Source organism: Erythrolamprus reginae, chromosome 1 (genome assembly GCF_031021105.1).
Source record: "Erythrolamprus reginae isolate rEryReg1 chromosome 1, rEryReg1.hap1, whole genome shotgun sequence".
Lineage (NCBI taxonomy): Eukaryota > Metazoa > Chordata > Lepidosauria > Squamata > Dipsadidae > Erythrolamprus > Erythrolamprus reginae.
In genome coordinates, this window is record NC_091950.1 from 411,902,405 (window position 1) to 411,919,144 (window position 16,740).

The 16,740-nt window shown below is 44.0% G+C and overlaps 1 protein-coding gene across 3 annotated transcripts in view; it reads right to left on the bottom strand.

Moving 5' to 3' along the window:
* Positions 1-16,740, bottom strand: part of SGSM2 (small G protein signaling modulator 2) — a 206,894-nt gene that overhangs the window by 88,555 nt on the left and 101,599 nt on the right. For all 3 annotated transcript variants that reach the window (XM_070735246.1, XM_070735243.1, XM_070735245.1), the window contains exon 3: positions 5,259-5,421. In XM_070735246.1, the coding sequence (XP_070591347.1) occupies positions 5,259-5,421 (163 nt within the window). The remainder of the gene's footprint in view (positions 1-5,258; positions 5,422-16,740) is intronic.

Consider the following 16,740-nt stretch of genomic DNA (forward strand, 5'->3'; position numbering starts at 1 on the left):
AAGCCGAACCACCTGCCTACATTCTCCCCGTTGCTTACAGGTGATCTGCAAAGGAAAAGAAGAGATGGACAAAGTTCTCCTTCGAAGCTCTTTGTGGGATCGAGTTTGCACAGATAATATAACTTGGGATCTCCATTTAAGAGACGCAGAAGTGAATAAAATCAACGTGACCGCCAAGGGATTTTTCTTTTTTTGCTCTTTTGCTAAATTGAGGAGAAAAGGAAAGCTGCCACATTTGAAAAACATAGATCCAAACCAATCTTTTCCAACCTCCCACACGTGCACACAAATCTGATACATTATTATTATTATTATTATTATTATTATTATTATTATCAGTACAACACAGCAAACAAGATCACTATGCTGGATTTCGTATTTCATATTATTATTATTATTATTATTATTATTATTATTATTATTATTATTGATGCGGGCTTATGGAAAGTGGGGAACGACACATCTAGAAGGCAACACAGTTGATCTACAAACAGAAGGCAACACAAACTGTTGATAACAGTGCAGTCAGGCGGTAGGGAAAGCAAGTAGGATGCTTGGCTGCATAGCTAGAGGTATAACAAGCAGGAAGAGGGAGATCATATAGAGTGCTGGTGAGACCACATTTGGAATACTGTGTTCAGTTCTGGAGACCTCACCTACAAAAAGATATTGACAAAATTGAACGGGTCCAAAGACGGGCTACAAGAATGGTGGAAGGTCTTAAGCATAAAACAAATCAGGAAAGACTTCATGAATTCAATCTGTATAGTCTGGAGGACAGAAGGAAAGGGGGGGACATGATCGAAACATTTAAATATGTTAAAGGGTTAAATAAGGTCCAGGAGGGAAGTGTTTTTAATAGGAAAGTGAACACAAGAACAAGGGGACACAATCTGAAGTTAGTTGGGGGAAAGATCAGAAGCAACATGAGAAAATATTATTTTACTGAAAGAGTAGTAGATCCTTGGAACAAACTTCCAGCAGACGTGGTAGATAAATCCACAGTCACTGAATTTAAACATGCCTGGGATAAACATATATCCATTGTAAGATAAAATACAGAAAATAGTATAAGGGCAGACTAGATGGACCATGAGGTCTTTCTCTGCCGTCAGACTTCTATGTTTCTATGTTTCTATCTAATGCCTTGCTTTTGTTAGAGACTCTCAAATTTGGGCTAAATGTATTTAATTAGCAAATTTGGAAACCGTACATCTCCATCACTGAGGAAAATTATTAAAGATTAGAAATCTACCTTGATCCAAGGTGGATTCTAAGTCTGGAATATATGGGGAAAAGATAAATTCAAACCTACCATGATCTTTATGAGACACTGTAGAAATGGAAATTAACTGGGCACCCGTAGACAGGTAAAGGCTTCCCTCACACATATGTGCTAGCGAACCAATGTCATGGATGCCACAGGTGGTACGTGGAGTCATATCTGCTGGCACGCGAGCTGTCGCCCTAGCTCAGCTCCAACGTTCATGTGTGTGCCGGCCAGCTGATTTTTGGCTCACACAGAGGCTCTGGGAGGGCGTTTTTGGCTTCCAGAGAGCCTCTGGGAGGATGCGGGAGGGCGTTTTTACCCTCGCCTGGCTCCAGGGAAGCCTTTGGAGCCTGGGGAGGGTGAAACACGAACCTACTGGGCCCACCAGAAGTTGGGAAACAGGCCACTTCTGGCCTCCGGGGGGGCGGGGAAACTGTTTTCACCTCCCCAGGCACTGAATTATGGATGTGGGCACTTGCGCATGTACGATAGCACATGCTCTTTCGGCATCACTGTGCTAGCCGTTCCCAACTCTAGGAGGCAGTGCTCAACTCTGTTTCAAAGCCGAAGACCCAGCACCGTCCGAAGACATTGATGTGGTCTTGTGGACGGCATGAATAATAATAATAATAATAATAATAATAATAATAATAATAATAATAATAATAATAATAATAATGCTGTGGCACAGATGATCCACTGGAACTTGTGCCGGAACTACCATTTACCAGTGGCAAAGAACTGGTGGGATCATAAGCCCGAAAAAGTGGTCAAAAATGAGCAAGCAAAACTACTGTGGGACTTCCGACTTCAGACTGACCGAATTCTGAAGCATAACACACCAGACATTGTGATCGTGGAGAAAAAGAAAGTATGGATCATCGACATTGCAATCCCAGGAGACAGCAGAATTGAGTAGAAGCAGCTAGAGAAATTAGTGAAATACGAAGATCTAAAAATCGAGCTGCAACGACTCTGGCATAAGCCCGTGAAAGTGGTCCCAGTGGTACTTGGCACGCTGGGCGCAGTACCAAAGGATCTCAGCAGACATTTGAAAACCATCGGAATTGACAAAATCTTCATCTGTCAATTGCAAAAGGCCGCTTTACTGGGATCGGCAAACATAATTTGCCGCTACATCACTCAGTCCTAGGTGCTTGGGAAGCGCCCGACTGGTGATGAAATACGAAATCCAGCATAGTGATCTCGTTTGCTGTGTTGTACTGACATAATAATAATAATAATAATAATAATAATAATAATAATAATAATAATAATAATAATTATTATTATTATTATTATTATTATTATTATAAAATTTTATTAGATTTGTATGCCGCCCCTCTCCGAGGACTCGGAGCAGCTCAATTTGACTAAATGCCAAAGGTGCACGGAACTCCCCCTCCCTTTATTTTTTTGGCCCCTATTTTTCTACTTGCAAGATGGGACAAGTAAGGGGAGCTCACTTTGTTACATGGCGCTGGGGATTCCAAGCGCTAAACGGCAAACCTTCTGATCGACAAGCTCAGTGTCTTAGCCGCTGAGCCGCCACATCCCTTAGACAGGTGGTCCTTAACTTATCACCAGTGGCTTAATAACTGTCAAGGAGAGCAAAACGTTATAACGATCTCTTCCAGTTGTGCTGCCCAAGATTGGGATGTTCCATCTCCTAATGCTGAGCAGCCCGAGGCATCTCCCGCCTTCTGCCGCACGAATCCCAGCGACCGGTTAGGTCCCACAGAGTTGGCCTTCTCCGGGTCCCGTCGACTAAGCCAGTGTTTCCCAACCTTTTTTGAGCCGCGGCACATTATTCATATTTTCAAAATCCTGGGGAACACTGAACGGGGGGGAGGGGGGGGAGGGGGGGCTAAAGAAAAGTTTTGACAAAAAAAATCATCCTCCATTTCGCTCTATTTCTCCCTCACTCTTTCTCTCTCTTCCTTCCTTCCCTTCTTTCTCTCTCTCCATCCCTCTTTCTTTCTTCCTCTCTTTTTTGCTCTCTTTCTCTCTCCCTCCTTCCCTCCCTATATGTCTTTCTCTCTCCCTTGCTCTCTCTGCCTCTCTTGCTATCTCTCTTTCATTCTCTCTTTCTTTCTTTCTTTCTCTCTCTTTCTCTCTCTCTCTTGCTATCTCTTTCTCTCTCTCTGTCTCTTTCTCTGTCTCTCTGTCTCTCTCTCTTGCTAGCTCTCTTTCTCTCTCTTTCTCTTTCTCTGTCTCTCTTTCTCTCTCTGTCTCTCTTGCTATGTCTCTCTTTCTTTCTCTCTCTCTCTCTCTCTGCCTCTCTTTCTCTGTCTCTCTTTCTCTCTCTTCCTTTCTTCTCTGCGGAGGCCGGCGAAGGTTTTTCTTATTTTAAATGTTCCGGGTGGCAGGGGGATGCGGAGCCCGCACGCACACACACCCGACATTCCAAATCCTGCCTCAGCTGTGAGAAGAACGCCTGCCCCGCCTGTCCTGTAGCCCTTTCGCTGACAGCCTGGGACAAAAGCGCTCAGTGAAGGGACTGCAAGAGGGGGCGGACGGGCGTTAGCAGCCGGATGAGGAGGACGAGAAGCCGCTGCAGCCACCCCCAATCCCCCCCCACTTCCCTGGGTACCTTCCAAAGGCCCCTGGAAAAAGGCAGGAGGTAGCAACGAGGCGCGAGGACAAGCAGGCAGCTTGGCGGAGGGGAAGCGCCGAGGGGCTCTCCTCCTTCCCCACCCCCGTGCTTCTCTCCCGCCCTGGCTTTTGCTTCGCCCGCAGATTTCCCCGCAGTTCAAAAGGAGGCAAGAGGTGGCTTGGATGAAATTGCGGGGAAATCATGGGGCGAAGCGAAAGCCAGGGCGGACTCGCAAAGGCGGGCTCAGGCTGCATGAGGAGAAAGAGGCGGAGGGAAAGAAGGCGACGGCAGCGGGACCTGCAGCTCGGTGGGCGTCTCCTCGTGGGATGGAATCCTCTCTTTCTCACGCTACTCCCACCATGGCTGCGCGCAGTCCCGGCGCCCCTGGCTGAAGGTCGTCCTGTGGCTGGTCTTGGGCTTTACGGTTGCTTCCTGGTTCCCTCTCCTCCCACCACCTGGGTCTACTGCCAGCGCCTCATTCCTTGGGCCGGAGCTGCCGCTTCCTTCCAGGCAGCCCAGCCACGCTGCCGTAGAAAGTGCAGAAGTTATTGCCGCCGCCTCTGCCTCCACTCAGGGAGCCGTCGTGGTTGAGCTGAGCGAGAGGAAAAGGCGCGGTGACCACGGTGGCTCCCTGAGTGGAGGCAGAAGCGGTGGCAATAACCTCTGTGCTTTCTACGGCAGTGTGGCTGGGCTGGCCGGAGGGAAGCGGCAGCTCCCACTCGAGGAACCCATGGCAACGGCTGCCGGCTTGGTGGGAGGCGACGGTGGGAGACACAGGCGGTGGGAGGAGAGGGAACTAGGAAGCGACTGTGAAGCCCAAGACCATCCACAGGACGACACTCAGGCAGGGGCGCCGGCAGCACCCCGCCCAGCTGGAGCTTCCCTAGGAGCTTCGCGGCACACCTGGCCGTGTCTCGCGGCACATTAGTGTGCCGCAGCACACCGGTTGGGAAACGGTGGACTAAGCAATGTCGTTTGGCGGGACCCAAGAGAAGAGCCTTCTCTGTGGCGGCCCCGACCCTCTGGAACCAGCTCCCCCCAGATATCAGAGTTGCCCCCACCCTCCTTGCCTTTCGCAAGCTCCTTAAAACCCATCTCTGTCGTCAGGCATGGGGGAATTGAAATTTCACTTCCCCCTAGGCTTATGGAATTTATACATGGTATGCTTGTATGTATGATTGGTTCTTTAAATTGAGGTTTTTTAGATTGTTTTTAATATTAGATTTGTTTACATTGTCTTTTTATATTGTTGTTAGCTGCCCCGAATCTTCGGAGAGGGGCAGCATACAAATCTAATAAATAATAATAATAATAATAATAATAATAATAATAATAATAATAATCTGACTGTCTGCTAGGAAAAACGCACACACAAATGAACGTCACCCTCACCTGCCTTCAGCCTGTTGCAGCAACTCCTGCACTTTCCTGCATATCTCGCTGGCCACGTCGTAGGTCTTGCCAACCTTGGTGAAAAGGGCAGCGATCTTGTCCGTCCGCAAGAAGCCGGATGCCCGACGCTTCAGCATGTGGAGAAGGCAAATTTCTACCATCCCTGGGAGAGAGAAAAAACAAAACAGAATCCAGGGCCAGTGAGCCATAGCCTCTCTTGCAGCAGAAACGCACATTTAAATCATAGAATAATAGATGTTGTGGTTAGCTCTGGCCTAGCTCCTGCCCCAAGAACTGTGGATGTGGGAGAGAAATCCACATGCTGCAGGCCTGTTTTGCCCCCAGTGGAATCTGCTGATGAAGGCTCCTCTGACCAAGAAGACATGAGTGACAGGGAGGAGGAGTGTGTGGCAGACAGCTCAGAAGGAGATCAATTATCTAGCTCCTCCTTGGATTCAGAACAAGAGTGAATGATACAGCCACGCATGCGGAGAGTGATGCATAGGCAACAACAACTGAGAGATTATTATCAAAGAAAATGAGGCCACCTGTGGTTGGGTGGGGCTGTGGGTTTGGCCATTGTGGAGGATTATCTGATCGTTGTGTTTCGTGACTGCTTTACTGACTTTGACCTTTTGTGTGCTGATTTTTCCCCGCTTTGAAACTCAACCAGAGCAAAGTGTGTTTCACTTTGTGAAAGAAGAAGGACTGTGAATTACCTCATAGCTGCAAGCTAAGTATCACAGAACTGATAAGGGACTTGTACAAATTACCAGTTTGTTTGGAGACGAGTGCTCTTTGCTATACCAAAAGAGGGCTTGGTTTAAGTGAATTTTCATTATAAAGAACATTGTTTTGAATTTTCAAACGTGTGTGTGTCTGAAATTTGTACCTGTGAATTTTTGGGAGGAGTCTACCAGAGAGCCCGACAGAACAAATAGAGTTGGAGGGGACATTGGAGGTCAGTCTGACCCTCTGCTCGAACAGGTGGGCAATTAATTTTGCCATGGGGCCGCATGAGAAATAGGGATGGTTTTAGAGGGCCGGACTAATATAATTAACTCAGTTCAACCCAATACTGTAAAGACCCAGACCATGGTCTGACCTAAACACCCAGACCCACTCTACAGACCCCTTATTGTTTGCTTTACGGCAACACGGTGCACCACAGTCATTGCGCTGGAGTGTTTGCGTGGTTTCTGTGTTCGGCCGCTCTCGGTAGGAGGTCGGGGTCCGCTCCAGTGCAAGGATGAAAGCGATCAACGCTTCTGCCGGGACTCCTCCGGTTCCTGCTTTCCTCATGATTCATCAGGCAAGCAGGAACCGGAGGAGTCCGGGCAGACGCGGTGAGCTCTTTCATTCTCGCACTGAAGCGGATCCCAACCTCCACGGACCAGTCACAGATAGTGGGCCGCCCCTTGCCCAGGTCTGGTCTATCCCAAGAGTGTCAAACTCAAGACCCGGGGTCTGGATCCGGCCCATGGGGTGCTTAGATCTGACCCATGAGGCCACCCTACAAATAGCAAAGCAGCGGCCCACGGTGCCTCTGCCAGAGAAAACGGAGCTCGGGAGGGCTGTGTGTGGCTCTTTTAGGCTCCATTTTCAGCTGAGATGACCTCCTGCTAGTGAACCCCCCCCCCCCCCCCCAAATTCCATTTTCACTGGCAGAGGGCGGCAGGAGGCCTTCACAGCTGAAAATGGAACTCCGGAGCCCATTTTCAGTGGCAAAGCACTAGGCCGCCTCAGACGTCCCTTACACGAGTGACGTCAAATTGGCCGTGCTCACCTTAGCCACACCCACCCTGGCCACACCTACCCTGGCCACACCCACCCCAGTCAAACACAACCCTGATGTGGCCCTCAATGAAATCCAGTTTGACACCCCTGGTCTATGCTATTTTAGTCAAGAAACCTAAAACTAAAATAATTAATAATTAAATAATAAATAATAATAATTAAATAATAATGTAATAGTAACAATAACAACAACAATAAGAATAATTTAAAAACTTAGAATAAACAATTGCTGCCAACCTGCCTTCCACTGAGGACCTGTATAGTGCACAAGTCAAAAAGAGGACCGTGAAAATATTTACTGACCCCTCGCATCCTGGACATAAACTGTTTCAACTCCCACCCTCAAAACATCGCTACAGAGCACTGCACACCAAGACAACTAGACACAAGAACATTTTTTCCAAAACGCCATCACTCTGCTAAACAAATAATTCCCTCAACACTGTCAAACTATTTACTAAGTCTACTAAGTTAGGTTTCTATGTTTCTATCAGCTTAAAGTTATATTGGGAGAATTGGTGCTAGACTTATGATTGGGGGTCACCACAACACGAGGAACTGTATTAAGGGTTTGCGGCATTAGAAAGGTTGAGAACCACCGCTCTAAAAGGACGCAGATGACCAGCGGTCTGCAAGGAATATAAATCCTTCCATTCCCCCACGATCCAGTCAGAACTGAAGAAGCTTCTTAAGATGAGAAGCGAAAAGTCTTCAAAGAAATAACAAGAAAGTCCAGCTGCCTCCTTTAAAAAAAGCACTTCTGCGACACTGCATATTAAGGAAAAGTGCTGGATTCATACAGAACACAGAATATTTGTGGCTCAGAGTTGAACTGTGAGGTTCTTGGTGGTATCTGAGCTTGGTTGTTTTCTTGAAGTTAGTTCTTGCAGCTATTGGCACTGATGGGTGTTACCAAGATGGGCAATGAAACGCCTCCAAGAAAATAAACCCAGAGAGTGCCAATCATCTCACACAGCACAGCAAACCATTAAAAAAACGTAAGCCAAGCGAACACTGCATTTATGAAAATGGAAGTGCATCCCCTCTTTAATCGATACGACCGTGTTTGATGTGTGAGCATAGCCAGCTGAGTACAAGGCAGGACCCATAACACTGAACTCTGAAGCAAGGACGTTCAGTTCAAATTCAACATTTGGTTCCAACAGTTGCAGCCCTTGTGAACATAACAGCCATCCATCAGTCTCCCTGGGAATTGGCATCAATTATTCCAACACAACCCAGATCGTGTAAAATGAGCTCTCGGAAACATGAAAGCTTTATGAATCACCACTTTAGATTACCAGAAGTGAGAAATGTTTGTGACTCTGCAATGTTGATAAAAGATATTCTGACATGTAATTCATTTGTTAAATTACCGGACGGCTGAATTTAGCTCCTTCTCCTCTTCGATCTCACCGTCTGTGCCCACGTATTAAATTCTGAAGCTATCAACTTAATTGAACTCCACGGCTCTCTTTTGTGCTTAACACCCACGGAATATTCCAACGATGAACAACTTTGCTTGAGCTGTGATTGTATTTTTTTAAAAAAGATCCGCAATAGCAGAAAGGACTGGACAGCAGGAAATGGCACGGAAATCTTAGAGACAGCCTGGTTCCCTGAAAATTTCTGCCCCCTTCCTGAAAGGAAAGTTAATAAAATAGATGTCGTCTTTTCCAGACTGATGTAACCACAGAGGTCTGTCTGGCTTGCCAATTAGAGCAATTTCTAAGCAAACAAGCTGGCTTTTTGGCAGCTTAATAATAATAATAAAGCAATAACAACAACAACAAAAAACCCACCATGATCCATATGGAAAGATAGGTAGAGATTTTTGTTTTTAAAAAGGCAGAAAATCTTCCTCCTTCCGGAGAGGGGTGGCATACAAATCTAATAAATAATAATAATAATAATAATAATAATAATAATAATAATAATAGCTTATCTCAGAAATATACCACATACACACAAAAAGATTAGGATTCTGCCTTTAAACCCTCACTGAATGGAATGGAATAGAATAGAATAGAATTCTTTATTGTCCAAATGTGATTGAACACACAAGGAATTTGTCTTTAGTGCATATGCTCTCAGTGTACATAAAAGAAAATATACATTGTCAAGAATCATGTGGTACAACACTTAATGATTGTCATAGGGGTCAAATAAGCAATGAAGAAACAATCAATATTAATAAAATCTTAAGGATACAAGCAACAATTTAGAGTCATGCAGTCATAAGTGGGAGGAGATGGGTGATAGGAATGATGAGAAAAAACTAGTAGTAATAGTAGTGCAGACTTAGTAAATAGTTTGACAGTGTTGAGGGAATTATTTGTTTAGCAGAGTGATGGCGTTGGGGGGGGGAAACTGTTCTTGTGTCTAGTTGTCTTGGTGTGTAGTGCTCTGTAGTGACATTTTGAGGGTAGGAGTTGAAACTATGTCCAGGATGTGAAGGGTCAGTAAATATTTTCACAGCCCACTTTTTGACTTGTGCAGTTTAAGATGTTAGAAACCAAGACGTACGAAGAGAGATTGCGGGAACTGGGCATGGATAGCCTAGAGAAAAGGAGGGGCAGAGGGGACATGATAGCAGTATACAGGTATATGAGGGGTTGCCACAGAGAGGAGGGGGCCACTCTATTCTCCAGAGCACCAGAGGCCCGAACGAGGAACAATGGCTGGAAGCTGACCAAGGAGAGATTCAATCTAGAAGTAAGGAAGAACTTCCTGACGGTCAGAGCGATCAACCAGTGGAACAACCTGCCTGCGGAGGTTGTGAACTCCCCAACTCTGGACACTTTCAAGAGGAGATTGGACTGCCACCTGGCTGGGGTGCTTTAGGATTCCTGCTCAGGCAGGGGGTTGGACTTGATGACCTGCATGGTCTCTTTCAACTCTAACAATAAATAAGTAAGTGAGTGAGTGAGTGAGTGAGTGAGTGAGTGAGTGAGTGAGTGAGTGAATAAATAAATAAATAAATAAATAAATATTATTTGTATGAAACATTTGATGGAATATGAATGATGAAATTCAATTAGAAGACAACTGGTTTATCTGGATGACAAAATTAAAAAGTTGGCAGCAAGGAAAAATGATTTATACCTAAACTAAATAGGTATGAATTAAGAATTTTTAATGATTATGTATGATTTACTAACACTACATTGTCTTTTATTGTATCAGAAATAGAAGGTACTGTATACTGTATTATATGAATGTGTCTGGAGAAAAAAAATTATCCCAAACTATGACGCTGTCACTGAAGTTTCTGGATACCAAATAAACAGAGACTTTGTTTCCAACCAGCCAGCCTCTATTTTTATTACCAGCCTCCTTTTCCTAGCTGGGAAGCAGACTGGATTTTTGGTGCCTGGGTGAAGAGGCAGATGGTGCCATTGCCCGCCACTTGATGGACAGAAGACACTTCTGTACATTAGAAACATAGAAACATCTGAGGTTAGTTGGGGGAAAGATCAAAAGCAACATGAGAAAATATTATTTTACTGAAAGAGTAGTAGATCCTTGGAACAAACTTCCAGCAGACGTGGTAGATAAATCCACAGTAACTGAATTTAAACATGCCTGGGATAAACATATATCCATCCTAAGATAAAATACAGAAAATAGTATAAGGGCAGACTAGATGGACCATGGGGTCTTTTTCTGCCGTCAGACTTCTATGTTTCTATGTTTCTAACATAGAAGACTGACGGCAGAAAAAGACCTCATGGTCCATCTAGTCTGCCCTTATACTATTTCCTGTATTTTATCTTACAATAGGTCGCAGGAACTGCCTGGGAGAAAACCTGGCCAGGATGGAACTCTTCATCTTTGCAGTTGGGTTGTTGCAAAGGTTCACATTTCAAGCCTCACTTGGCATGAGAGAAGAAGACCTGCAGCTTACGACCGAGCCTGCCTTCACCCGGAGGCCACATTCCTACTCCACCTGTGCTGTGCCCGTCAACTAAGCCCAGGTTCCTCAACCATGAAGCGGTGGGGACTCCAGCTCCCAGAATTCCCCAGCTGCACTCCTGTCTCTTGATTTAATCCAGTATTCTTCTCTTTCCCAACTAGGTAATCTTACAGCAGCGTTTCTTAAACAATTTGAAATTAGTTGGGGGAAAGATCAAAAGCAACATGAGAAAATATTATTTTACTGAAAGAGTAGTAGATCCTTGGAACAAACTTCCAGCAGACGTGGTTGGTAAATCCACAGTAACTGAATGTAAACATGCCTGGGATAAACATATATCCACTGTAAGATAAAATACAGGAAATAGTATAAGGGCAGACTAGATGGACCATGAGGTCTTCTTCTGCCGTCAGTCTTCTATGTTTCTATGTTTCTATATGTTTATTCCAGGCATGTTTAAATTCAGTTACTGTGGATTTACCAACCATGTCTGCTGGAAGTTTGTTCCAAGGATCTACTACTCTTTCAGTAAAATAATATTTTCTCACGTTGCTTTTGATCCTTCCCCCAACTAACTTCAGATTGTGTCCCCTTGTTCTTGTGTTCACTTTCCTATTAAAAACACTTCACTCCTGGACCTTATTTAACCCTTTAACATATTTAAATGTTTTGATCATGTCCCCCCTTTTCCTTCTGTCCTCCAGACTATACAGATTGAGTTCATTAAGTCTTTCCTGATACGTTTTATGCTTAAGACCTTCCACCATTCTTGTAGCCCGTCTTTGAAGCATCTCTTTTTTTTCATACACTGTGCCACAACTTCATACATTCATACACTGTGCCACAACTCTGACCCATGCTGACAACTGCTGCCTGAATACTCACCTCTCATTGCTGAATGACAGGAGTAGGTGGTGGTTTTTTATGTTTGTTTGTTATTTACCAGCCCCATCAGGCCTAACTTTAATCAAAGAAGTGGAATGAAATTTAATGGCACAATGCTTACAGCAGATGGCCAGTGGTTAACAGCAATCAATAAATATTGACAAAAACATAGGCCACACAGGGCTCGGTCTGAAAAATATAAAACCAGGCAGCTCTCATTAAATTCCACAGCTGAAGAAGATAGACAAGTGAGGGAGAAAAGATGGCACTCCATCAAAAAAAACAGCTGGGAACTAATTGACGGAAATTGGATGTTTTCAAGTTCTCCAAAACAAGCGAAACGGTCAAGTTACGAATGGAATGGAGCTTGTCCATCACAATTATAAGTCGTGAGGGTCATAAAATGGATTGGTCACGGAACCCACTTGATATAATCAAGATCATATGAAGTACAGTAATACCTCGTCTTACAAACCTTATTGGTTACAGAAGTAGGTTCGTAAGGCGAAACATTCGTAAGATGAAACATTGTTTCCCATAGGAAACAATGTAAAAGCGATTAATCCGTGCAAAAAAATAATAAAAATCCCAAAATGGTGCTCCGCTGGGTGCCGCCGCCCGGCTGTCACCTTTTAAAACAGCCGGGGGGCTTCTCGGTGTTCTCCCGACCCCGAACTTTTCGGGTTCGGGTTCCGGAGGCCGCCGAGAAGCGCCGCCACCTGGCTGTCACCTTCTGAAACAGCTGGGGGGCTTCTCGGCGTTCTCCTGAACGCCGAACCCTGAAGTTCAGGTTCGGGTTCAGGTTCCGGAGGCCGCCGAGAAGCACCCGGCTGTTTCAGAAGGTTACAGCCGGGCGGCGGCGCTCAACAGAGCACCGTTTTTGGCCGATCTGGAGGCTAGAAAGGAGGTGGGGAATCCCAATAGGGAATTCCATAGGCGGAGCTTTGACGTCACGAAGAAGGGTAGGACAATTTATCACAAGTACCTGATAGCAGGACAAGAAGCAACAAATGGAAACTACCCTGTTTTTTGAAGTATAAGACATACCGGTGTATAAGGCGCATCAAGATTTCAAAGAGGGAAGTAAAAAAAACCAGATTTTGTCCTCCCCGCCCCCCAGGATCCCTCTGCAGGGTTCGCAAACCTTCTGTGCACCCTTTTTTTTTTTTTTGTAAAAACAGACCCATTTTTCACCCGTTTTGCAAAAAATGAGGCATGCAGAGGTTTTGGGAAGCCTGCAGAATGCTCTTAGGGGATGAGGAAGGAAAAAAATACCAGTTTTTGCAGAAAATGGCCAATTTTTAACCTGTTTTTCGCAAAAATGGGGTGTGCAGAGGGTTTGGGAGGCCTGCAGAATACTCCTGGGGGGTTGGGGCAAGGCAAAAATGGTCCTGTATTTGCAAAAATTGGCCCATTTTGTACCTTGTTTGCAAAAATGGGGTGCGCACAGGGTTTGGGAGGCCTGCAGAGGCCTGCTGGGGAAAGGCAAACACCGCCCCATTTTGCTGCAAAAATGGGGGTGTTTTTGTCTTCCCTCAGCCCCCAGGAGCATTCTACAGACATCCCAAACACTCATTTGGGAGGGCCCATTTTTTGTGAAAATTACAAATGGGATAAATACAAAATATATAAGAACTCTAACATTTAAATACTAAGAATGTCAAGTCTAAAATTACATTAAAAATCTAGCAAAATTATGTTCTAAACCCCCTAATTTATTAAAAACTAATCATCCACATTCCATTCACTCATAGGCTGGGATAGCTATTAAAATTCAATGACCCCCAAGGTGTGTTCTTAAGGCTTTACGAAAGGCTGGGAGGGGAGGGTCAGTACAAATCTCCAGGGGGAGTTGATTCCAGAGGGCCGGGGCTGCCACAGAGAAGGCTCTTCCCCTAGGCCCCACCAGACGGCATTGTCTGGCTGACAGGACCTGGAGAAGGCCAACTCTGTGGAACCCTGACCGGCCGCTGGGTATGTCTTTTTAAAATATTTTGATGAGATTTTAATTGTTACTTTCTTCAGAAGCTGCCCAGAGTCTCTTTTTGTGAGATGAGTGGCTATATAAATGTGCCAAATGAATAAAGAAAAGATTGGGCCAGTGTGTTATAAACTGAGCCAAAGTTTTGCCCCAAGCATTCTCATGCTATTCAATGCCAGCTATGCTCTCGAGACGAGAATCTGAATTGAAAGATGACTGACCTTTGTCGGCTTCTCAGCCTTAAGGAGTTACACTCCAAAGTGTTGATACACATTGAAATGGCAGAAAGTCTGCTGCAGGGGAAGAAGGTTTATTAGACAATTGGAAATGGCTGGGTCTAACCAGGTGTTCCACTTCGTGATGTATCAAGATGGATGGATGGATGGATGGACAGAGCACTAGATAGAGAAACAGGCAGGCAGATAGAGACAGAAAGAGATAGATGATAATTAGAAAACAGACAGACAGACAGACAATATTTTATTAATTGGATTTGTATGCCACTCCTCTCTGAAGACTCAGAGATAGATAGATAGATAGATAGATAGATAGATAGATAGATAGATAGATAGATAGATAGATATAGAAGATGAATAGACGAACGAACAGGTCTCTCTCTCTCTCTCAAGATAGGTATGTAGGTATGTAGGTATGTAGGTATGTATGTAGGTAGGTAGGTAGGTAGGTAGGTAGGTAGGTAGGTAGATAGATAGATAGATAGATAGATAGATAGATAAATAAATATAGATAGAAGATGAATGGACGAACAAACAGGTCTCTTCCTCTCTCTCTCTCTCAAGGTAGGTAGGTAGGTAGGTAGGTAGATCTATAGATAGATCGATAAATATAGATAGAAGATGAATGGACGAACAAACAGGTCTCTTCCTCTCTCTCTCTCTCAAGGTAGGTAGGTAGGTAGGTAGGTAGGTAGGTAGATAGATAGATAGATAGATATGATTGATATATATATGATAGATACGATAGGTAGGTGGATAGATAGATAGAGTAGGTAGGTAAGTGGATAGATAGATAGATAGATAGATAGATAGATAGATAGATAGATAGATAGATAGATAGATAGATAGATAGATCTATAGATAGATAGATAAATATAGATAGAAGATGAATGGATGAACAAACAGGTCTCTCTCTCTCTCAAGATAGGTAGGTAGGTAGGTAGGTAGATAGATAGATAGATAGATAGATAGATAGATAGATAGATAGATAGATAGATAAATACTGTAAATCGATAAATAGATATATAGATATAGATAGAAGATGAATGAACAAACAGATCACTCTCTCTCTCTTTTTCTAAAGATAGGATAGATAGATAGATAGATAGATAGATAGATAGATAGATAGATAGATAGATAGATAGATAGATAGATAGGCAGGCAGGCAGGCAGGCAGGCAGAATTAGATACATCAGAGGTAGCAGGAAAGTCAATAGAGGTCAGCCTTCCAAACTAGCCCAGGCAAGAGAAACAAGATGAGATAATTCTACTTTATTATAAGGCTACATAAACAGAATCCTGGAAGTTAGAAAAAGAGGAGCTGCTAACTGACCTCAGAGGCAGCCAATCACAGCACTGGATATCTGGTCACCCAATTACTGTGAGATGAGGAGAGAGATGAATTGAAACCAGTCCTCGGTAGGAAGCCACAATTGTGACCAGAACTTCCATTACTAAGTAACATAGTTATTAAGTGAGTCATGCCAGATTGCATGAGCTGGGGGGGTGGGGTGGGGTTGGTCACAGTCATTTAAGTGAATCCTGCGGTTGTTAAGCAAATCTGACCTCTGCCATTGACTTTATTTGTTGGAAGCTCCCTGGGAAGATTGAAGTGACATTAACCCTGGGACACTGCAATCGTCAAAATAGTTTTTTCCAGCCCTAAGTCTTTGCAGGCTTGTTTTCATTGCTACTCCTCCAAAAAAGGTTTTTTTCAGCCCTACTCAGGGAATAAAATAATGTGCTGAAGCTGACAAACCACTAGAAGAGCCCTTCACTCCTCCATTCGAAACAGAATATCCTACGAAAACAGACTTACAATCCTGGGCCTAGAAAGCCTAGAACTACGCCTAAAACACGATTTGAGTATTGCCCACAAGATCATATGCTGCAACGTCCTACCGGTCAATGACTACTTCAGCTTCAACCGCAATAACACAAGAGCACGCAACAGATTCAAACTTAATATGAACCGCTCCAAACTTGACTGTAAAAAATACGATTTCAACAATTGAGTTATCAAAGCGTGGAACTCATTACCGGACTCAGTAGTGTCAACCCCTAACCCCCAACACTTCTCCCTTAGACTCTCCACGATTGACCTCTCCAGGTTCCTAAGAGGCCAGTAAGGGGCGTACATAAGTGCACTGGTGTGCCTTTCGTCCCCTGTCCAATTGTCTTTCCTTTCTCTCATCATATATATTTTCTTTCTTTCATATATCCTCTCCTCTAAGTTCACCTTCACCCTCATTTATATTATCACATGTCTATTTTTCTTCCTTTGTATTTGTGTATTGGACAAATGAATAAAATAAAAAAATAAATAAAAAAGGCTAAGGATGCTAGCCAGGTGAATACCTGGTAGGTAGATTTTTCCCCCTATTTTCCTCGCCCCCACTTTCATGATATACTCTATTCCTATATATATGTGTGTATATATGTATATGTATATGTATATATATATATATATATATATATATATGTGTGTGTGTGTGTGTGTGTGTGTGTGTGTGTGTGTGTGTGTGTATGTGTATGTGTATGTGTATGTGTATGTGTATTTGTATGTGTATATATGTAGATTGTTCTGAGTTCGGGTTTTGCCCTGTGTAATATTTTGCATGTCTATGCGACGTTTCGGTGAAATCACATTCACCATCATCAGGCTGA